The sequence below is a fragment of the Exophiala xenobiotica genome (assembly GCF_000835505.1).
Source record: "Exophiala xenobiotica strain CBS 118157 unplaced genomic scaffold supercont1.4, whole genome shotgun sequence".
Classification (NCBI taxonomy): Eukaryota; Fungi; Ascomycota; class Eurotiomycetes; order Chaetothyriales; family Herpotrichiellaceae; genus Exophiala; species Exophiala xenobiotica.
Window position 1 is genome coordinate 719,072 of NW_013562491.1, and position 20,488 is coordinate 739,559.

Here is a 20,488-nt window from a genome sequence, read left to right on the forward strand (position 1 = left end):
GTGCCTTCCCAGCAAACCACGCCTGCCGAATACCGTCTCGATAGACCTCATCTTCTTCAGTGGCTACACTGTGTTAAGCTTTATTCTCAACAATTCTAGTCCCTTACTCGTAAGCTAAAAGAAGCAATGGTCAATTTGAGCTTCTTGCCAAACATTCTTGCCTAATGAACGTTGCAGAGCCTCAGCTATCACTTTTTAGATCACCGCGAAAGCTGTGTTGCGGCTGCTATCCATCAGCATTTAAGCCCCAAAGCGACCACAGCTGATGTTGCCGGAGATAGCGTTGTGGTCTGATCGATGATGATGTCGGTCTCTTTGAGACAAACGCGGCCGCTCGATTTCGTTTGGATTCGTGTCAAGTGGTCATGACCCGACACGGGTTGAGCTTGAAGCCTGTTTGATGCCGAAAATCTTGGCTGAGCGTGTCCAGACATATCTTCAGCGTCTGTAATCATTCGTTCCTGGTGGAGCACCTATGCCATATCCTGGCGGCGGACCTTGGCCTGGAACTGGAACGGAGCCAGGTCCGGGACTTGGCCCTCCCGGAGGACCTTGTTGCGCTTGTTGACCAGGTGGTGGAAAACTGCCAGGAGCCCCGGAAGGAGGAATCTGAAAGTTTGGAGGAAATCCACCAGGGGGAGGAAACGGCAACCCAGCTGGGAGATTCGGAGGAGGAGCGCCGTTTGGTGGAAATGGAGGGAAAGGCATACCACGACCTCCCGGAGGGGCAACTATACCGCCAGGCCCAGGCGTAGGAGCACCAGGCATACCGAACGGTGGAGGTGGCATTCCTGCTGGAAATCCTGGAGGTGGAGGGCCAAATCCAGGACCAGCTTGCTGAAGCATAGGATTTACCTGGCCTTCAGCTGTGTATGAGGCGGTAATCGAGTCGATGACTGATTGTGCCTTTTCGTGACCAATTTCTGCACCCCATCAGAGACTGTATTTATCTTTCGCACCACCGTACCTACGCTGATAGTAGTCGATCACATTCCTGAGATGATTTCGGCCGGCATTATGAGCCTTTCGTACCGACATAGAGTCGTGGGTGAGGTAGACATCGCAATAATCACAGAAGAGTGCTGCGAGAGTTAGTCACGTTCATAAACAGGAGTAGAAAGCACTTATATTTCGGCATTTTGAGAGCGAAACAATCTTGGAACAGTCAAGAAAGTTTGGGAACAAGTGAGCAAACAATGTAGCTGTGATGATAAGTTGAGCTGGTCGAGTGCGTAGATTGTTTCGACGCCGCAAGACAAGTTTCAAAAGAGGGTCGAATTTAGGCGGTGGCAGAATCTCTCTATAAATCTCCGAAGTCGCGTCTAAGTGGCCTACGCGGGTGCGCTCCTGCTCCTGCTCCTGGAAATTGTTTATCCACGGTCGGCGTCTTCAAGATCACTATCAATGCCGTTCAATGGCTACTAATTTGTACAGACTCCCACACTTGTCGTCATGACGGCTGTATGACCAGTTTGATCATCACCATCAAAACTTGATGCCACAATGGCCGACGGTGGCATCCTGCACAATGTGCCAATCGTTCTAGACAACGGCAGTGGTACAATTCGTGCTGGCTTCGCTGGAAACGATCTCCCTGCAGCATATTTTCCGTCCTACGTTGGCCGACCGAAGCATGTCCGCGCACTTGCTGGAGCTCTAGAAGGAGATATCTTCATTGGGCCGCGGGCGCAGGAGCTGAGAGGGCTACTAAAGATCACATACCCACTTGAACATGGAATTGTTACGGACTGGGATGATATGGAAAAGATATGGACTTATGTCTATGAACAAGAATTGAAAACTCTAAGCGAAGAACACCCTGTACTCCTGACCGAACCGCCTTTGAATCCCAGACAAAATCGAGACACCGCTGCACAGATACTGTTTGAACAATTCAATGTGCCCGCCATATACATGTCCATACAGGCTGTTTTGAGCCTGTATGCCAGTGGTCGAACGACGGGCATAGTCCTCGACATCGGAGACGGGGTCAGCCATGCCGTTCCCGTATATGAAGGCTTCGCAATCCCAAGCAGTATCCGCAGGATTGATGTGGCAGGGAGAGACGTGACCGAGTACATGCAGCTTCTCCTCAGAAAGAATGGACACGTATTTCATACCAGTGCAGAAAAGGAAATTGTCAGAATTATGAAAGAAAAAACCGCATACGTGGCTCTGGATCCACGAAAAGAAGAGAAAGACTGGGCACAAGGGATATGGAAAACAGAGAAAAGAGATGTCGAATATGTGCTCCCTGATGGCCAGAAGATCAAGATTGGAGCAGAGAGGTTTCGAGCCCCCGAAATTTTGTTTGAACCGGAGTTGATTGGATTGGAATACCCTGGTGTTCATCAAATGGTGGTCGATGCTATCAACAGAACCGACATGGACCTTCGAAAGAACCTGTTTGGAAACGTTGTCCTCAGCGGCGGTACGACATTGTGCAAAGGTTTTCCTGACCGCCTCTTGTACGAGATGCAACGGCTGGCAGTCAAGGACATGCGAATCAAGATATTTGCGCCTCCTGAGCGGAAGTACAGTACTTGGATTGGAGGAAGTATCTTGGCAGGACTGAGTACATTCAGAAAGGTAAGTCGTGGCTTGTTGATGGCGGCATTTCAGATGTGACTGACGCCAGAACAGATGTGGGTCAGCATCGACGACTGGCATGAAAACCCCGACATCATTCATTCCAAGTTCTCTTAGATCTAGACGTTGACCGCGAGACTGGGGGTCACGAGTCCTAGACATGCGGTCATGACCGCGAAACCACAAGCCCGTGAGCCCCCAACTGAACCATGTTGCCGGTCGATAGTTCAGCGGTGGAGGATAAACCACCACAGAGGCGGTCGACGGCCTCGTCTGGAACGACCGCGCTGCCCCCTCGCCCTCACTCGCCCAATAACACGCCGATCCGGAAGGACGGAGAGTGTCGGTGCAGGATCTGCTGATCAATAATATTGGGCACTGTCACTGAGAAGCATGCGGGGACGGGACAACACCCGAAACCTGGGGATCATTGACCAAGTGTCGGCTCGGAATGGGACCGGCTGCATGCTAACAAGCCTCTGCCGGTTCAGGACATCAAAGGTGCATTGTGCCTGAACAGTTTCAAGTCTACTGTCTACACACCATGGGCCTATGCTGACGAGGACGACTACATTTGGATACTTCTTCTGTTGTCTCAGGGGGCCCGACACGTGTCGGCAGGTCCTAGCACGAAAGGACAATGAAGCTGAAAATTTTTTCAGGGCATGGAGCAACGTGAAGGAAGGACTGGAGGATGATGAGGACGCGGTGAGGTTTCTATTACCCCCAGGAAACCACTCTCCCCGCCTGCAGGCTTCATCGATTACCCCATAGCATCTGCAAGTCTCTCGCATGTGGCGCTGACGAGGCTCGGCATGACTAAAACATTGCCCCAAGCACCTGTAAGGTGAATCTCATGACTGATCGAGGTCGCCTTTCTACCAATCACGTGCACGAGTTTGAAGTTTTTCGCACGGCACAGACCGAAGGAAAACATGGAACTTTTTGCCTCATGCAATTTCCTGGCATCATGCGAGTATCATCGAATCTGGGGGAGACGGACACCTGTCAGGGACAATGACGCCAATTTTAACCCTCCTTGCGTGCCCTTGTCCTCTTTTCCCGGCCACATCGTGACCTGAAAATTTGCAGCGCACTTTGCAGTTAACGGCATCTGGAGCACATACTCGACGTTTCCATCGTGTAATCAGACACAACGCTGCCTTGGGTTTCCCCTTGCTTCGTCGGTGCGCGGCGCGTTGGCCCCCTCTCCTCCTTCGGCTGTGTCACATTACTCTGAGCCGCTGATGATGAACAGCTGGGCATGCCTGAAAATTTGCATAACCCCATATTCTGCCTGTCTGTATATAACACAGTCGCCCCAGTACTTTCCTCGTGATGGGCCTTTTGCATTCACCAAGAAGAATTCCAGAATACCTTGAACTACGCTTACTTACCACTGACTAATAATAACCTTCACACACGTGCCTTCACTTGCCACCATTTTGATCGACCTCACCCCCGACAGTCTTGTTTTGGGAAACCCGGAGTGACCAATCACAAATACTTACCGCGGTCGACCATCTACTGTACACATCTTCCACACTCCCTCGTACGGAGTGACACATCAACACAACCACAAACGCACACAATGTCGGTATCAACATCCTCATCATCGGCGAGATATTCCATCGTCGAACCACACCCCTCCGTCCCGTCGTCGCACTACTTCTCCACCGGCAGGGGCGGCGCCGGAAACGTCACCCGCGCACCACCCAGCACCACACCAGGCACCGACGCAACGGGTCCCGCTGCCCGGGTCAACCTCACCACGCCCACACACCCGCGGAAGAACTTCGTCGCCGGTCGCGGGGGCGCAGGAAACGTCCACCCGAGCTCCGAGCGCGCCATCTTCAGCTTCGACGAGGAACTCGAGCGGCAGCTGTCCCAAGACAGACACGCCGCGCCCGTGTACCACGTCGGTCGTGGCGGGGCGGGCAACCTCGCCGGTGCCGGCAGCCGCAGCAGCACCTCGTCGTCGTCAGCAAGCCAGAAAGTATGGCTTGACGGCAGTGTGGGTGGTGGTGGCCAGAGTTCAAGGAGAAGGTCCAGCGACCAAAGCTTCGCCAGCCACAGTTCAACGGGCAGCGAGAGCGGCGCCGACGCTTTCAACCGTGGAGTCAAGAAGCGCTGGAACAAGTTGATCGGCGTCGGCTACTACATGACTGGCTGACGATGGGCATCGCTCTCGACCCTTGTTGAGCTTGATTCTTTTATTGGCGCGGCGTTTGGAACTTCTGACGATTGGAAAATCGAATTATGGCGTCTTTGCGGAACATCTATGGGCAGTTTGGGCACAATGGCCCGATGCTCACAAAGCATGGGACTAAATGTATCATGACGGTATGGGTGCATCAAGCGGGAAATAGGGTTAGCAAACTCAGCATTTGGTGCCCTATGGTTATCAAGGCATCACAGGAGCATGAAGGATTGCTTTACCGTCTCAACAGAATGGCAGGGGTACTCCCACCTAACGACTTCATGACTACAAAAGTACGATTCATGCTCTAGCATAGCACGTTAATCAATCAGTTTTGTCTGTTCAGAATTTTTTCGTCGATTCCGTGATCATGAAACTCGTCGTTCCACACCCTCTCTGCTCACTGTGAGATATTTGACACCCTTGTATGGCCGGACTCCATCACCGAGGCCTTTCGATTTCTTGACATCGACCATCAGACTATCGACCTTGATGCCGCTTGGCAGCCACCCTTTGACATTGAAGGACACCGATATGGACCGAGGCATTAACGCCTTGCTTGCTTGTGCTTTTCTGCTGGCGGCGTTGTTGCCATTGCTCGTGGTGTCGTACTGCTCAGTCTGATTCGTAACTGTGTCGTCATCATAGTATCCCGCCATTGTGTTCGACTTGCCCGCCTCGACAGCCTGAAGCTCGTCATCGACATTGTTGGCATTCAACGGTCCAATGACAGACCCAGTCAAGGTTGCCACACCGTTTACCGTGGCGCCGTCCTTCGTCGGTACCCTCCATTCCACCACCTTGTCCAGTGCGTTGAACGTTGCTTCGCCGCGAGATGGTTTCAGCTCGGTGACGTTGCGCACTTCTCGGGGAAATGTGATAGTCACCATGACAGCTTCCAGTGACGGAGCACTGGAACTACCGCTGCTTGCACCGAAGGACAACCCGCCAATGGGACCTGAACTGGTTCGAGAAGCGCCAGGTTTGGTATTCGACGCCACGCCAGGGAAGTTGTTATTCAAGGTCAATCGAGCTTCGAAGTCTGAACCCGAGTTTCCTGTTCCGGGCCGTAGATCTACGACCGCTGGCAGGAAGAGTCGATCATTCTTACTTGGGGGCTGGTCGGTATTAAGATCAGATGGCAACAGATCGGTTTCATAACCTGCCAGCATAAAACGGCCATCTGGGGGCACGAATGATAGCTCTCCCGGATGGTCTTTCCATCTGGCTAAACGTACACAGGGGTGAAAGACCGGTATCTGCATGGTGCGACAGATGCCTGTAGACTTTGCGCTACTGGTACCTCCGGGAGCAGAAAGTGTCAATAACAGATCCGGCACTCCGGAGATCTTTGCTGTGAATGCTATAGAGCCGTGGGCGCGAGCGGATATCGGCCGACCTGATGGTGCGAAGATGACCGCCAACGTTTCAATTATATCGACATAGAGCTCGTTCGAAGTATGGCGAACATTAGCTCTGCGCCAGGGGATCGCTGGTCGACTGGCTTGTGCAGGACCGGGACGTAGACTAGAAGCGAAATTGCTTGAAGGACCAAGAGACGGAGAGGACCTATACAGTCAGCGTGCGCTATCCCTTCACTTGGCCAGACGCACCCTGGCAGCCCGACATGAGTGAACAACTTCCCAAGAGCCGACGATACTTCCACGTTTTCCCGCAAAGCATTTGGTTCAGTATTGCACACTATTCCGCCATCGCACATTTCACCAAGCAGTTGTGCCACAATTTCATAGTTGTCCTCAATCTTACTGGCTATCAGGGGGCTCCCCAGGAAGTCCTCGAAGATATCCACCAGTCGGTGGAGGAAGTCGATGAACGCAAGTGATTGTGCATCTCTGCTCGAAACTGCAACTAGCAGCAGATTGGAGTGAGATATGGAATACGCAGTGACTGGTGGAGCAAGATCGGAGAGCTGAAGTATTGACGGTCGAGGAGAGGGTCGGGTTGTGAAGCTGGCTGTGAGTGCCTGCGCGGTCGGTGGTCGTCCGGTGTAGACATGCTCTAACACGCAGTTGCTGTTTTCGTCAGCACAAAAGGGAGCATGTCGCGTGTACAGATGGACTCACTTGTGATCGTCAAAAATGTATAGAGCGTCGATGGTGACGCTCATGGTGAGGATGGTCAATTCATCTCGCCAGCCCTGGAAAGCCCAAATGTCATAGGAAGCCCCACGAGCCCACTATCTAATCTTCATCTGCACGTGCTCTTCTCGCCGCTTTTCCAACGACATCGATGAGCCGTCGTGACCGTCCTTGCATATTTTGCTTTCAGTCAAGGTTCTCCTATGTTCTTACACACGTACAACTACAGCTGTCACCTGCGTAGAATTGATCGTACAGTCTCATCAATAGTCCAATCATACGACGTTACAATGTCCCGGACCCAAAATATCCGATATCGCGGTATACTATGTACAAGTGCACAAGCGCCTTTTTCCAACCGTCTTCGATTTACGCCTATCGTCTCCGTTTAGGCGCTCGTGTAGAGTAATAAGGCGCCCCAGTATACGAAGCTACCGCGGCCCGTCCTGAATGGCGACCGGGGATATAATTGCTGCCTGTCGACTGGTTTTGTTGAGCACACTTACTCAACCATTCCTGATCAGACCATATCTTAGTCGGCACAAGGGCACCTCCTGGGTAAGTTGCTTGGTCTCTTCCAATAGTATATCTTATATATATGAGACTACGGTTCTCTCTGTCTCTGGAGGTAGCACTGAGCAACCCATGCTCCTGCACTGTGACATACATCCAAAATCTTTGGTGTAGGATCTTGTTTCCCATCTCGTAATCGTCATGGCCATCAAGACTATGTTTCCGGCTTCGAGCGAAAGACCGCAATCCCAGTTTGCGATTGCAGCGAATATAGTAAGAAGAAAGGGTGGGTTTGGGAAGATCTCCGGATCTACTATCGCAGTAAGCGTCGAGTCCGTCTTATGTTCGAGATCACTTAGGTAATTGTACCAGACTCTCAAGGACAACTTCCACCTCAAGACATGGATCTTACTGGGCTGTGTTTTGCAGAGCATCCTCTATTTCATCTTCCCACGATCATACGCCGCTTTTCCAGCAATCGCCCTTCTCGCATGGAGCTTCACCGATGCTATGTTGATGCACTTCGGCCTCAAGAAGGACAAGTGGTACGAAGGGGTCGTTGACTCTAAATTCAGTGTAGCATATCCAGGCGCTGGCGAGTCGGAAGTCGTCAGGACGAAGCCTGGAGAGAATGGGCCGGGGGCTGTGATGATCTTGGGTGCCCGTGGCAACTCTCCCCTAGGCATGTTTGCAGATGGTGAGTTTATTTGTCCACGGTACACGATATACCCGCGCTCTCTAACTCGAGTGCGTACTTTAGGCATGGAAGACATCGGTCGCTTCTTCAACGCCATGATCAAGGATCTTGAAAAGAACCGAGAAGAGAGTGGCTGTTAGTTGAACCCCTATCTCAGACGAGATCCAAAGCTAACCGTGCCTCAGTCATGGGCGTGTCATCCTGGATCTCAACTGAGCGATCCGCGGCCAATGAATTTGTATGTACTTGCGCGTCTCTACTCAATATACAGTACTTCGACAATGTCTTCCCCGAAACTAACCCATCTGTCGTGGCGTAGTCCACGTTCTCATACTGGCGCTCCGTCGACGACATCCACCGATTCGCTCTCGGCGAAGTGCACCGGAAGGCCTGGAACTGGTGGAACGACACGGCCCACAAGCACAAGAACGTCGGCATCATGCATGAGATATTCGTTATTCCCGAACATCAAGGCTGGGAGGGAATCTATATCAATTATCATCCCACAGGCCTAGCTGCCACCACCAAAGTGGTCTTGGGCAGCGAGAAGAATGGACAAAAGTTGTGGGTCAATCCGATCGTCGACGCTCGCAGGGGTCAGTACAGGACAAGCACGGGGCGATTGAACCGTGGCGATCCGCAGGGAAAGATGAACGATAGTGTCGCATTGGATCCGTACTTGTGAAGGAAATGGTTTCGCAGGATTCTGAACTGTAGCCTGGGGCGGTGAACCCTGCAATCTCAGCATTGGGGGAAAAGTATCACTCGACCCGACCGGGATCCAAGTAGTGGCAGGGAAACTGACCATACAATTCTTCTTTCTACAACTCCATCACAGCGCCAAAACAAAATATATCGAGGTGAAGCTGCCAGGACAAAATCTTTGCGTACCTGATCTTGCCTCTACAAAAGACTTCTAGTATGCAAGCAGCTAACAGAGGGCTGAAATGCTGAGATTGACGCCGCTGTGCCCAAAAGCATATGTCGACGACCCTTGTTTGTCTGCAGGTTGACCCCAGCAACTGATCATTGTGTCTTTCACACTAGTTCTACATTTCTAAGCTCATGTCCTCAATGCCAATGCATAGACCTCGTTCATAGCACGGACAGCCTCCCGAAGGCTTGTACCATGAACAATCTCATGTCTCTTGCCCAATATCTGCAGGCTTCCTTGATAGAACAACGGCTTTTTCTGAACCAGACAAACTCCTCGCAAGCCTCCGACATGCTATCATAAAACTCCCAACCAAAGACGTCATGAAGTAGTGTGACATGATCATGATCACTTCTTTCTGCCCTTCGATCGATTCGCTGGCGCCGTTGATGAAACGCTCTGTGCTCGAGATGTTGCAGGCGATGTGTTCTTGCTGCCTCGACCTGACTTGACTGCTTTGACTTGTTTATTCTGGAAGAGTTAGTAAACTTGCATCTCCAAGCTTATTGAGGATGAGGACTCACCACGATGCCGTTCTTTGCCTTCTTCTTGACCGGCGGTGCTTCGCTGTCGTTGTCTTCGTCATCATCTTCGTCTCGATCACGGCCACGTCCTTTTCCAGGACCATGACCATTTGTGAGCTTCTCCTCGGGGTCTCCAAACTCTCGCAAGACCGTATTCAGCAAAGTGGTGCATCTTCTACCAATTTCGACTGGCGTTCTGCTGAGGAAAAACCAGTCGAAGCGGAACAAGGGTGATTCCCGGATTTCATCACGGATTTTCTCGTACAGGCCTTCTCCATCAACGCCATGTTTATCAAGCATGACCAACAAGAATCGATCCTCTTCCTCTGTATAGACCTTCTTGTTCGTCGTCGAGACAGTGTAGTTGATCTTCAGCTGCTGTAGAGGAACTCGGTACATCTCCATCTTCTTCCGAAGTAGCTTTCGCTGAAGATTCGTCTTGCGGAGTTTCTCTTCACCTGCCTCGATGGTCTTTATGTACTTGTCGTAGTCTGCAATTTCGGTGTAGCGCTTCCAGAAGACCTTGGCATACTCTTCGATCTCGTCCGGTTCCTTGCTGTCAACTTCAGTGGCAATGCCTTCATAATTCGTCCGGCCAAATCTAGCAGACCCATTGACAAATTGCTGAAAATCTCGTCGATTCCAGTTGCCGAAACCATGCTCCTGCATTTCAGCTTTACGCTGCTTCTCCTCTTCAGTCAGAGGTTCGGCATTGTCAATCTCGTCTTGATTTAGTCGTTGATCGGCTTCACGATCACTCAAATCTTCTTCCGTCCCTTCAGCAAGAGGCACCTTGTACCCTATTTCTTTATGGTAGTATGCCGTCTCCTTTTCTTGTAACTCTTGGAGGCCGGGAGGGAAGAATTGCCAGTCATGAACATTGACCTGTTTCGGAGCGCGGGGCACTTTGGGCTTCGTTTCAGCGGGTTTTGCCCCGGTCGACAGTGCCTGTCTGTAGTATTTGTCCATCGAGTATGATTGTTCCTTGCGCTCACGCTTAGCTGGATTGATCCAACTGATGCCGATGTCTTTTCGACGTTGCGTAAAGTCTTCACCATTCCACTCGTAGGCATTTTCCGACGAAAACTTCTGCAGGTCATCGATACCAAGTTTCTCGTACCTGGCGCTCAATTCAGCTGTGCGAGCTTCGCCACGCTGCAAGATTTCGTCAATGTCGTCAAGCGCGCCAGTCGCACCTTTTGTCTCGAAGACCTTTTCAGCGCCATGCTGGATCATGTTCAACAAGTCGTCCTTCGAAGCAGCCTGCTTCACTTGTTGCTGAGCTCTGCCTTGCTGGATGACGAGCTGATCCAACCGCAACTTCTGAGCGGCCCGTTCCAGCACTTTCTCTTCGATAGCATTTTCTGTAACAAAGCGGAATACTTTGACCTGCTTGGTCTGACCAATACGATGTGCTCGATCCATAGCTTGTAGATCTGCTTGCGGATTCCAGTCGCTGTCGTAGAGAACAACAATATTTGCTGATGTCAAATTGATACCCAAACCACCCGCACGGGTAGTCAGCAGGAAGACGAATTTCTCAGAATCCGGCTTGTTGTAGTCATCAATAGCGGCAATACGATCTTCATGTGCCGTACCACCGTCAATCCGACAATATTTGTGACCTCTGAAGACGCAATAGTCTTCAAGGATGTCCAGCACTCTGCTCATCTGCGAGAAAATGAGTACTCGGCTTCCTTCTTCCTTCATTCGGTTCAAGATCTTGTCCAGAATGATCATCTTGCCGGAATTGTAGACCAAATGCTCATCTGTGGTGTACGGAGGACCGGGTTCAGCACCTTCAAATAGATAGGGATGGTTGCAGCATTTTCGGAGTTGCATGACAATATTCAGCAGTCTCGTCTTCGACTCTCGCTTGCCACCAGCACCATTGACCGCATCAATATCCTTTTCGAGGATTTTCTGGTACCACTTGACCTGCATTTCGGACATACCAACGTACAAATTGACTTCTTTCTTGGGAAGCAAGCTCTTCTCGACATCGCTCTTTACTCTTCGAAGCAAGAAAGGTCTCAAGACCCGATGCAGCTGCGAGACAACAGTGTCTTGATCCTCGCTCTGACTCGAGAACCAGGAGTCGAATGCTTCCGAATCTCCGAATACGTCAGGAAGAAGGAAGTTGAGCAGTGCCCACAGCTCATGAAGGTTGTTCTGCAGAGGCGTCCCGGTTATGAGGAGACGGTTGCGAGAAGTAAACATACGGATAATCTGTGCGAGGGATGACTCTTCATTCTTGATTCGGTGGGCTTCGTCGACGATGATGTACTCCCAAGCAAATTTCTTCAGGTGAGTTTTCTCTCTGAGGATCATTTCGTAGCTCGTGATACAGACATCGAACTTTTCGTCAATGAGTCGTTCATTGATCAAGGCATGCCGGTCTTCTTTGGCACCTTGCAGGACCAAAACATCGACTTCGGGGGTCCATTTCTTGAATTCTCTCGCCCAGTTGTCCAGAGTTGATTTCGGAACAGCAATGAGATGTGGTCCCTTGATGTCACAGATATGCCGAAGGTACCCGAGGAAGGAGATCGTCTGAAGAGTCTTGCCGAGACCCATCTCATCAGCAAGGATACCTGAAATGCCGTTCTCGTGCAGGGAAATAAGCCAGTTGAGACCAGCGACCTGGTAGTCTCGCATCTCGCCACCCTGGATGTATGCCGGTGATTCCCGGAATATGGTCTGTGATGCTGCACCACGCTTCTCATCACGTAGCAGCTCTGCATCCTCTTCTTGCTCGGTCTTTCTCTTGTTTCCGGCGGCTGCGCCACCCTTGCGAGAGACACCTTTCTTTGTGTTGGCAGCCTCTTCGGCATTTTGACGGTCTATTTCATCCATGACTTCTCGTATTTTGGGATTGGGGTTCGTCTCGATGAAGTGGCGGAATAGGTCTGTCAATCCGAGGAGATATTTGAATCGGCGGATCGTGTCATCCTCTTTAGACTCGTCCAGCTGCCCATGCTTCTTTCCTAGTATGCTCTTCCGTAGTTGGAACGCTTCAATACGTTTCTTCCTACCGTCGATGGCCGGCATGTCGCCAGCTACACTGCTGGCTGTCGTGTTGGGATTTGTGTCTGAATCAGTGTAGTCAGGCGTATCGTCCATGTACCTATTGAGGTGGCCGAAAGACGGTCTACGCGGTCGAATGATGTTGCTTGCATCTGCCATGGAGGTATCGGCTATTGAGGAGGCTTCGGAATCAGTTTGTTGCGTCTTTGAGAGAGCCATGGCGGGCGTTGGCCGACACGGCCTCGCGAAATACTTCGCTGAATGGAAGAGAACGCGACTTATGCGGGCAGAGGCAGAAGAGCCGTGGACGTTTGGGAAAAGTTGGATCTACGCGATGCAAAACGCGCCCCTAGACCGCAAGATGGTGAAGGTAATAAAGAACATGAAGAGGGCAAGAGAGAAGATATGGTGAGGAGGACAGGGCAAGAGGAGGATAATAGATCGCGCAGCCAGAATGACGTGCCGTAATTGGCCAGGCATTCACGCTAAACCAAAAGATTGCTTGCAAACTGCACCAGGCAGTCACAGTCTTGGCGGGCAGCGGCCACCATCCATCACGTGACTGCGTTGTCGGACATTCCAGAGAATGATGAAAGCCGCCGCAGTTGTATCCTCGTGATCCTCCACCTTCACCAGGGTTTGCTGTTGACAGCCCTCATTTCTGCTGCCACAACCACAACATCAGTGGTGTCTGTCGCTAGGCAATTACTCCAGACAAGGAATTAATTCTTCAACAATTCATCAAGTCTCCCTCTTTTTCTGTTACAAACTTTCCTTATCTGCCTGCGAATCCCGGCCAATTCCCTGCAGCATCCCGCCAGCTGCCTAGGCGGAACAAAGACCCCTCCATCAACCAACCCACCTTGCAACAAACTGCATCAGAAGAAGGACAAAGAAGCACAATCGTTTTCGTTCGTACTGGCTCAGGAAGACGCCAATATGGACTCGATGAGGTCTCTCAACACCTCACTACCATCTACCCGCCCGGCACCTCCCGAACAGCTTCTTCAAGCCTTCCGCAATGCCGCTCTCTCTGTGACGAACCTTTACAAGAGTGCTGTGACAGATCAGAACTCTGCTCGACAAGCCGGATATCAAGAAGCTTTGGAGGATCTTTTGAGTTTCCTAGACCGGGAGAATTTGGGTTTGCAAGATGGTGAAGGTTGGAGGGTGAGACAATGGGCTACAGAACGATATGACGGGAGTGCCCATCAGCAAACCTCCGAGGATGATGAAGACCGAAGCGAGGCTGGACCCAGACCTCGAAGCGTCTCGCCTGTGAAAGAAGAAGCACCCGCCTCCTCGAACACGACTTCGTCCGAACCACCCAAAGTCGAGTCGTCGGTACAGACCGAAGAACCTGATACTGCCACAAACCGTGACCAAACACCCGCACCCATGTTCCATTTCACCGCCAATACGCCAGTGACCAGCTCCGACGACATGCAGACCGATGACAACAACCACCCCTCGGAAGGAGCTGATGCAAATTCCTCAAGCTCATCCGGGGTGCCTATCCGTTTAGAGGTCCTCAACAACCGGGGAAGTCGGACACCTCATCGGCACGGAAACCAACGTAACGGCAATCGACCATTAAACCGCGACTTTGCTTTCACCTCCGGCACCAAGCGTAAATTGCAGTTTCCGGATTTCTTTGATATTTCCAACATTGGTCCAAGGGACGGAGTGGGCGGCAGCAAGCGAGGACGTCTTTCATGAATTGGGAATGATAGACAACATGTTCTGGATTGAAGAGAAGCTTTAGATTTCCGCATGATGGGGACATTCATACGAAGACATGATCAACAGCATAGCGCGTCTGTTCATTACCATGCATATACGTATCTGCTCATGTTGAGCCTTTTTTATGGGACGATGTTCATACCAGACTTGAGGGATAGCCTCGTCTAATACAGATTTCACATAATCAACCCGAGCATGTGGATGGAGTGGGTGTTCCTGCAGGTACCTAGGTATGGCTTCTGTCAGTGAGGTTCTCTCTCGTCCAGAAAGCCTTACTAGTACTCCGTAGGATTTAGTTTATTCGCATTAGACCAAAATTTCATACCATAAGAGTTCCCCAAGGCTCCGCCTCCCTTGATTAATCCACATCGATATCGGCCACACACGCCTATCACCAAAGATTGGCCCCATCAATTGAACATGCGATATATCCCCAACCCGACCAGCGTTGCCGACAGCGAGATGATCCCCAGCTGTCTTGACCCGTACTTGTATTTCGATTTGCCGAGTTCGATGACCGTCCGTTGCGCTCTTAATTGTTGCATGCCGGAGTAATACGTATATCCGCCCAGAGAGGTGAGCGCCGTGGAACCTTTATTTTCAAGAAAACAGGCCTGTCAGTTATTTTTCTTTCTTCTTCTTCTTCTTCTTCTTCTTCTTTCTCCTCATCACATTTATGGTTTTTTCTCCCACCAGCCCGTCCCAGGACCCAGGCCCAGGGCTTGGGGGGGGGGGGAGCAGCGAGCAAGCGCAGCAAGAGCAAGAGCAAGAGTAAGAGCAAGAGAGCGGACCTAGAATTCTGCAAGAAAGACAATCCTCCTGCCCCTTCTCCAGGGCTTTCGGGTCCTCGAAGTCGTCGAATCTCTGGCCCCCTTTGGCGGAGAAGAGTTCCTTGAGCACCATCCTCGTCGTCCGCTTGGGTTGGACGTCTCACAACTCCCAACTAGTCCTATGCGATTACCACCCGATGGAGATATTCCCAAGATTGATCATGTTTGAAGATCGTCAATTCCGGTCACGTCCAAAAAAGAAATAAGATGTCGTTAAGGAAAAGAAATGATACGCATCACCAGCCGGCCAGCCTAGCATGAAGTGTCATGGCCTTGCCGCTTTGTTCTGAAGCGGATTTTCCGGAGTTTAGCCGACTCATGGCAATGGTTGTGGTGGCTGCTTTCCTTTCAGGTTTGCATACGGAGTACGGAGTATTGACAATCTATATATACAGTGTAGGTGCAAAGATGGGGATGGCGATGGGGAAAGGAGCATCAATCAATAAAGCTGAGGGGATTGGTCTAGAGTACAGTACGCTTGATCTTATATAATTCATCGCATCTTTTCGGACACAGTCAAGTCGATCCACCAAGGAGCATTTCTTGTCAAGCCTGGATATCCTATGCTTCTTGTTCCCGTGGAGCCTGCTTCTGCCTAAGATCCTTCCATCCCATTCCCCAACTGAAGCAAAATGCTCCGAGCGACGCTCCACACACGAGGTAGAAGACATGATCAATGCTGACGCTGTAGGCCTTGACGACGCCGGCTACCTTGTCCTGTGAGATGACGTGCCTGAATGCTGTGGCGCCGCTTGCGAGAACGGCATCGACATTGGCACCGGGGGCGTATTGCGGAATCTTGTCTCTGAGGCTGTTGGTGAAGACTGTCTGGGCGATCGTCAGGAACGTGGCTGCCCCGAAATTTTGGCAGAAGATGAGAATTGCCATGGCGACTGGGGCTTCGGCCTGTGAAACGAGAGCCTGGAGAGTTATGTAAAGCTAGATGGGGAGATGATGTTAGTCGGACGATTTGATTGTGCAATGCAACGGTATGAATGACAGGGCAGGAATCTCACCATTGGGGCTGCACATCCGCAACCAGCGCCCGCTATGATTTGGTATCCGACCCGTGCGCCCGTCAGATACGTGGGAGTGAGCATCGAGAGGAGGCCGTAACCGATTGCGCTGAGTGAAGTGCCAGCTAACATCCAAGGTAGATAGTAACCGACCTTTGGAACTGCCCATCGAGTTATAAGCAAGACGGTAGTTCCAGGAGGATGCTCTCGGACGTACCTAGAATTCCAGCTACCATGGACATCATAATTTGGGAACAAATATTTGGCAAGACGTACACGCCGCTCATGACAGGGGAAGTATTTTTGATCGCCTGGAAATAGATGGGAAGATAGTAAGCACCACAAATCAAGATGCCTGTGACAAACAGCATGGTCGCGGACGTAGACCATACAATGCGACGGCGCAGCATTGGAAGTGGAATCATAGCATCTTCCCCTTTATGATACTCCCAGAGGAGGAAGATAACAAAGGTCACGCCACTTCCGCAGAAAAGGCCGATGACGGTGGCACTGTCCCAAGCATATTGTGCGCCTCCGTATTGAAGGGCTAGGAAGAATTGAATCGAGGCTGGCGCGAAGATGGCGAATCCAACAAGGTCCAATGATACAATTATCGTCCTCGACCGTGTTCGTCGTTTTGATTTCGTAATGGGCATGAAAATCAGAATGCCAGCAACCATGGCGCCGATTGGAAGATTAATGTAGAAGCCTGTGAGTCAGCTCAAGTCGGCTGTTGATTAAGAGTTGCGCAAACCTACATAACCGCCATGTGACATATTGAGTCAATGCACCTCCGATCAGGGGGCCGCAAGCCTGGCCAAGTTGTCCGACTAAGAGACACATCAGCTGGAGGGCACGACGAAAGGGGTTGCCTGGTTATTTACCTGCCAACAGCATACCAAACATTGCTATGCAAAAGTGTGAGTAATCACTCGTCTTGGGTCAACAAGCGCCTACCTGGCTGTCGTTCTTTTGGCAGACATGCCCCGAAGATGGTCAACCCGCCATTCAGCAAACCCGAGGCTCCCAAGCCTGAAACGGCTCGTGCTATTATCAACATCTTGGAGGATATCGCCACTGCGCACAGGAGAGATCCAAGCTCGAAGGTAAAGAGGAATATAAGGAAAGCCCACTGTGAGAAACAGACCGTCTTGTTAGCTCAGTATACCAGGCAGGAATCAGGAAATGCTCGAATACTCACCTTGATATTGAAATATGTATAGATCTTTCCTGTCAAGGGCTGCAAAGATGCGCTATATTGTCCATCAGACCTCAACAGATTTTGTGTGGGTCAGTAGCGGACCACTCGACTTACCATGCAAGTTGATACGCACTTCCATACCATCCGACATCAAGAAGAGAATTGAAGTGATTCGTGATTTGAGGAATAGCCTGTACTCATGTTGCTCAACCTAGTGCGACGAGGAAGTAAAGTCTGGTGTCCTGTACATACCGTAGCGATTACAGACATATCGAGCATCATCACAAATTGAGTAAGTGTCATGGAAGCTAATATGAGGATGAGCTGGATTCCAGTGACATGCTCGGTTGTTTCAGGGACATCGTTGGCTCGGGAGGTCTTCTCTGACTCTCTACATGGCTCAAGCGGCCTGTCAATCGCCTCATGCGGTTCAGTCGTTCCGGAGCCGCTACCATTGGTGATTGGCATGGTCTTCGTTTGGATGCTCATATTTTCTAGGCTGCCGTGGGGTGCGCAAAAGATCCGAGGGACGAGAATGTACAGATGGGATCTGCCGATAACAAGAAACACGGAGCACACCCAAGTGCTTTATAGCCTTCTGAATCGGAGGGGTTTGCGGTCGGATGGGAATGATTTGATCGTAGCTGGGCCATCGGTCGGGATGCCTCTGAACTCCGGTTCAGCCTTGTCGAATTTCCCGGCCCGCACACTTAATCAGTCCACGAAGCTAGTATGTCTCCTAACCATGCATCGTCTAGACTCTCCAGAGCGAAGGGGTCCTGGGACATCCCAGCTTCGCTAGTAAGCCGGAGACTCGTGTCATTAGCTGCATTCCCACTCGATCCAAGTTTTGCACTGCACCATGCTCGGACAGACGTAAAGACCTTGATGGTCCTGGCGGCGATGCTATCCTCCGCGCCGTCAAAACTTAGCTGGTTCGCCAACTCCAGATTGTTTAGAAGTCGGTCCAGGATCTGGAGGATATCAACGGTCGACCGGACAAGACCGATGTCCCAACTCGGATCGTCGAGGATGGAGAGTTTGTACAGAACAGCAATACTTCGCGCAAACTGGGCGAAGACTGGAAATGACATGCCGAAATATGCAGAGATTGGCACGTCGAAGAAATTGTCAAATGCAAGCTTGGCTGTATTGAGGGATGCATACAGACATTCGAGTCGATGAGAACCAGGGCTGCTTGACGTAGTAGTCTGAGACAAAGCCATGTCGCAGATACTCAACTCTGCGTGATACATGGCAGAAACAAGAATCGCTACATTGCGTTAAGCAAACGGACAGAACATTCGGCCAATAGCTCGGTGACTCACCATCTGCCTGGAGCGTAGGGGAGACAGCGCCCCGGATCTGCTGCAGATTCGACTGAAGCGCCTTCAAGTAAAAGGCTGCGGGCACTCTGCTTTCAGGCTGTCCAACTTCCTCAGGCAGCTGTGGAGCCTGTATCATACGCTGTGAAAGTAGTTGACATCGGACCTGACACAGGAATAGCTCATCCGATGGACATTCCTTCTTTTCGCTCAGGACTCGAAGACACTCTTCCATATATGCCGTCCATTGCATGGCGTCAATATGCGCTAGGCCGGAAGCCACACTAACACTATAAGCAGTTGTGCTCTGGGAAGGGGTGGTGCTCACATTGAGCTCATAACAAAGCACCCTAGGACCGCCCGGCGGTCCTCCAGGGTTGGGCCAGTGACGGTCTGCCTTGCCGAAGAGTCGCCCGGGTTGCCTTTCGGAAGCATGTTCACTTCTCTTTGGGATGGTTTGTTGAGGCGAAGTTCAAATACTATCGTCGTTGCCATTTGAGTGAAGCGAGACAAGCTCTTTGGGTTGTCGCTGAGCAACTGCTCATTGCCCCTGATACCAATGAGCTTGCAAACAGATGGAGAAACAGTTAAAATTGTTCGGAAAGTCCCATACCAAACTAGATATGTCAGAAGACCGAGAAGAAGGTCGATGTTCACGTTACGTCCATCTTCAAGGAGCATTGCCTGTGCTAGCACATGCCTGATTTCTTTGAAAAGAGCCATCTTTTTAGAAGTCGTTTTGGTGGCGACTGCAACAATACACAGATGAAGAAAGGGGCGCTTTTGCTGAAGCGATTGAGCATTATCATCTGCAGGCAGGTGGATAAAAGCAAAGGACCTCAGCATTTGAGTCCTGAAAACATCAAGGCATCTTTGAGCCTCTCCAAGCGATGTGTTGAAGGAATCAGGAGTGGTTGTTGACAAAGAACGTGATGCAGAAGTTCCCTGTGTACCTGCGGCGCTGGACGCCACCGCACGCCCAGACAAGGTGTCACTTGGAGTAGACACGGTCTCGAGTGAATGAGCTCGTAGCAACCGGTCAACCGAATCTGGCATCGAACCGCTGGTGGAGGTAGACCGAGCAACGGACCTGAGCGCCGATGCAAGGTCGTCAAGCCTTCCCTCCAAATGCGCGATCCTGGTTGCAGAAGTTCTGTCCCCATTGCGTCTCCGTACCGAGTCAGCTGGGTGACATGGTTTGTTGAGACGATAGCATCTATCACAACTATCGCGCCCCGGACGTCGAACACACTTGCATTTGGATTTGGAACAATTCGAACAAGATCGTCCGTACGCCCCTGAAACGCTTGTATCTTGCTGCATAGCGACAAGCTATCGCTCATCCAGCTTGGCGCTGTTTGCTAAGCTACGAGCAGGAAGTAGAAAGATGATAGCAAGAGAAGGACAAGGCTGAACGAACACCGAAAACCGAGCCCCAAGGGTGAATTATGGTCAGAGATCGTCGAAGTCGCTTAGACGGTCTCATACATTGGCCGCTCAACTACCGATGTGGCGTGAGCAGAGATCGAAGTCGTCAATTTTGCGTACTGACTGGTGGCGGTCCTGGAAGGAGGGAACAGGACGCACACGGGACGTGAAGTCGTCCGGAGTTCGGACAGCATGTTACTGGCGGCATCGCCATTCTTCGACTTGACATTGGTGGTGGTTGCATAATCGATTCTGCAAAAGGCCAAGTTGGATGGGACAGTGGTCCACTTCGGCCACCGTATTCGACCGACGAGGCCGAATCCCGACATTCTCGAGTTTATGTACACCAGTCTTGCAGTCCA

The 20,488-nt window shown here is 51.1% G+C and overlaps 9 protein-coding genes across 9 annotated transcripts; 4 read left to right on the plus strand and 5 right to left on the minus strand.

Moving 5' to 3' along the window:
• Window positions 1-438: 438 nt before the first annotated feature.
• On the minus strand, window positions 439-1,038 carry PV05_06435 (uncharacterized protein; the record flags this gene model as incomplete). The annotated part of the gene is made up of 2 exons (XM_013459174.1): window positions 439-923; window positions 972-1,038. 2 exons carry the CDS (start codon window positions 1,036-1,038, stop codon window positions 439-441), a joined length of 552 nt encoding a protein of 183 aa, XP_013314628.1.
• Window positions 1,039-1,365: 327 nt separating this feature from the next.
• Window positions 1,366-3,480, plus strand: PV05_06436 (actin-like protein). Its single transcript, XM_013459175.1, has 2 exons — window positions 1,366-2,589; window positions 2,644-3,480. Exons 1-2 carry the CDS (start codon window positions 1,504-1,506, stop codon window positions 2,704-2,706), a joined length of 1,149 nt encoding a protein of 382 aa, XP_013314629.1. The 5' UTR covers window positions 1,366-1,503; the 3' UTR covers window positions 2,707-3,480.
• Window positions 3,481-3,692: 212 nt separating this feature from the next.
• PV05_06437 (uncharacterized protein) lies at window positions 3,693-5,137 on the plus strand. Its single transcript, XM_013459176.1, has one exon. It carries the CDS (start codon window positions 4,181-4,183, stop codon window positions 4,760-4,762), a length of 582 nt encoding a protein of 193 aa, XP_013314630.1. The 5' UTR covers window positions 3,693-4,180; the 3' UTR covers window positions 4,763-5,137.
• PV05_06438 (uncharacterized protein) lies at window positions 5,010-7,047 on the minus strand. The gene is made up of 3 exons (XM_013459177.1): window positions 6,874-7,047; window positions 6,403-6,822; window positions 5,010-6,358 (listed from the first exon to the last, which is right to left on the minus strand). The coding sequence occupies exons 1-3, from the start codon at window positions 6,915-6,917 to the stop codon at window positions 5,158-5,160; spliced, it is 1,665 nt and encodes a 554-aa protein (XP_013314631.1). The 5' UTR covers window positions 6,918-7,047; the 3' UTR covers window positions 5,010-5,157.
• A 362-nt stretch (window positions 7,048-7,409) lies between these two features.
• Window positions 7,410-9,051, plus strand: PV05_06439 (uncharacterized protein). Its single transcript, XM_013459178.1, has 5 exons — window positions 7,410-7,722; window positions 7,774-8,098; window positions 8,162-8,233; window positions 8,284-8,336; window positions 8,418-9,051. The coding sequence occupies exons 1-5, from the start codon at window positions 7,603-7,605 to the stop codon at window positions 8,781-8,783; spliced, it is 936 nt and encodes a 311-aa protein (XP_013314632.1). The 5' UTR covers window positions 7,410-7,602; the 3' UTR covers window positions 8,784-9,051.
• PV05_06440 (uncharacterized protein) lies at window positions 9,045-12,991 on the minus strand. The gene is made up of 2 exons (XM_013459179.1): window positions 9,557-12,991; window positions 9,045-9,503 (listed from the first exon to the last, which is right to left on the minus strand). Exons 1-2 carry the CDS (start codon window positions 12,800-12,802, stop codon window positions 9,381-9,383), a joined length of 3,369 nt encoding a protein of 1,122 aa, XP_013314633.1. The 5' UTR covers window positions 12,803-12,991; the 3' UTR covers window positions 9,045-9,380.
• A 229-nt stretch (window positions 12,992-13,220) lies between these two features.
• PV05_06441 (uncharacterized protein) lies at window positions 13,221-14,659 on the plus strand. Its single transcript, XM_013459180.1, has one exon. It carries the CDS (start codon window positions 13,523-13,525, stop codon window positions 14,300-14,302), a length of 780 nt encoding a protein of 259 aa, XP_013314634.1. The 5' UTR covers window positions 13,221-13,522; the 3' UTR covers window positions 14,303-14,659.
• A 931-nt stretch (window positions 14,660-15,590) lies between these two features.
• PV05_06442 (uncharacterized protein) lies at window positions 15,591-17,841 on the minus strand (the record flags this gene model as incomplete). Its single annotated transcript, XM_013459181.1, has 9 exons — window positions 15,591-16,095; window positions 16,173-16,333; window positions 16,390-16,881; window positions 16,931-17,002; window positions 17,057-17,080; window positions 17,130-17,304; window positions 17,374-17,425; window positions 17,488-17,564; window positions 17,626-17,841. The coding sequence occupies 9 exons, from the start codon at window positions 17,839-17,841 to the stop codon at window positions 15,718-15,720; spliced, it is 1,647 nt and encodes a 548-aa protein (XP_013314635.1). The 3' UTR covers window positions 15,591-15,717.
• Window positions 17,842-17,904: 63 nt separating this feature from the next.
• On the minus strand, window positions 17,905-19,518 carry PV05_06443 (uncharacterized protein). Its single transcript, XM_013459182.1, has 4 exons — window positions 19,312-19,518; window positions 19,027-19,248; window positions 18,702-18,982; window positions 17,905-18,646 (listed from the first exon to the last, which is right to left on the minus strand). The coding sequence occupies exons 1-4, from the start codon at window positions 19,419-19,421 to the stop codon at window positions 18,084-18,086; spliced, it is 1,176 nt and encodes a 391-aa protein (XP_013314636.1). The 5' UTR covers window positions 19,422-19,518; the 3' UTR covers window positions 17,905-18,083.
• Between the last annotated feature and the right edge of the window lie 970 nt (window positions 19,519-20,488).

Excerpts from the sequence above, each read along its gene's own strand:
- PV05_06440 (XM_013459179.1), bottom strand. The coding sequence starts at position 12,802 with ATGGCTCTCTCAAAGACGCAACAAACTGATTCCGAAGCCTCCTCAATA. Across the intron at positions 9,504-9,556 it reads AGGCAAAGAACGGCATCGTG|AATAAACAAGTCAAAGCAGT; the intron begins GTGAGTCCTCAT and ends TAACTCTTCCAG.
- PV05_06443 (XM_013459182.1), bottom strand. The coding sequence starts at position 19,421 with ATGGCTCTTTTCAAAGAAATCAGGCATGTGCTAGCACAGGCAATGCTC. Across the intron at positions 19,249-19,311 it reads CTTCTGACATATCTAGTTTG|GGGCAATGAGCAGTTGCTCA; the intron begins GTATGGGACTTT and ends CATTGGTATCAG. Across the intron at positions 18,647-18,701 it reads CCCTACGCTCCAGGCAGATG|CGATTCTTGTTTCTGCCATG; the intron begins GTGAGTCACCGA and ends AACGCAATGTAG.
- PV05_06437 (XM_013459176.1), top strand. The coding sequence starts at position 4,181 with ATGTCGGTATCAACATCCTCATCATCGGCGAGATATTCCATCGTCGAA.
- PV05_06441 (XM_013459180.1), top strand. The coding sequence starts at position 13,523 with ATGGACTCGATGAGGTCTCTCAACACCTCACTACCATCTACCCGCCCG.
- PV05_06438 (XM_013459177.1), bottom strand. The coding sequence starts at position 6,917 with ATGAGCGTCACCATCGACGCTCTATACATTTTTGACGATCACAA. Across the intron at positions 6,823-6,873 it reads TACATTTTTGACGATCACAA|CAACTGCGTGTTAGAGCATG; the intron begins GTGAGTCCATCT and ends TGACGAAAACAG. Across the intron at positions 6,359-6,402 it reads ACTCATGTCGGGCTGCCAGG|GTCCTCTCCGTCTCTTGGTC; the intron begins GTGCGTCTGGCC and ends CTGACTGTATAG.
- PV05_06436 (XM_013459175.1), top strand. The coding sequence starts at position 1,504 with ATGGCCGACGGTGGCATCCTGCACAATGTGCCAATCGTTCTAGACAAC. Across the intron at positions 2,590-2,643 it reads GACTGAGTACATTCAGAAAG|ATGTGGGTCAGCATCGACGA; the intron begins GTAAGTCGTGGC and ends ACGCCAGAACAG.
- PV05_06439 (XM_013459178.1), top strand. The coding sequence starts at position 7,603 with ATGGCCATCAAGACTATGTTTCCGGCTTCGAGCGAAAGACCGCAATCC. Across the intron at positions 8,099-8,161 it reads CCTAGGCATGTTTGCAGATG|GCATGGAAGACATCGGTCGC; the intron begins GTGAGTTTATTT and ends TGCGTACTTTAG. Across the intron at positions 8,337-8,417 it reads GATCCGCGGCCAATGAATTT|TCCACGTTCTCATACTGGCG; the intron begins GTATGTACTTGC and ends GTCGTGGCGTAG.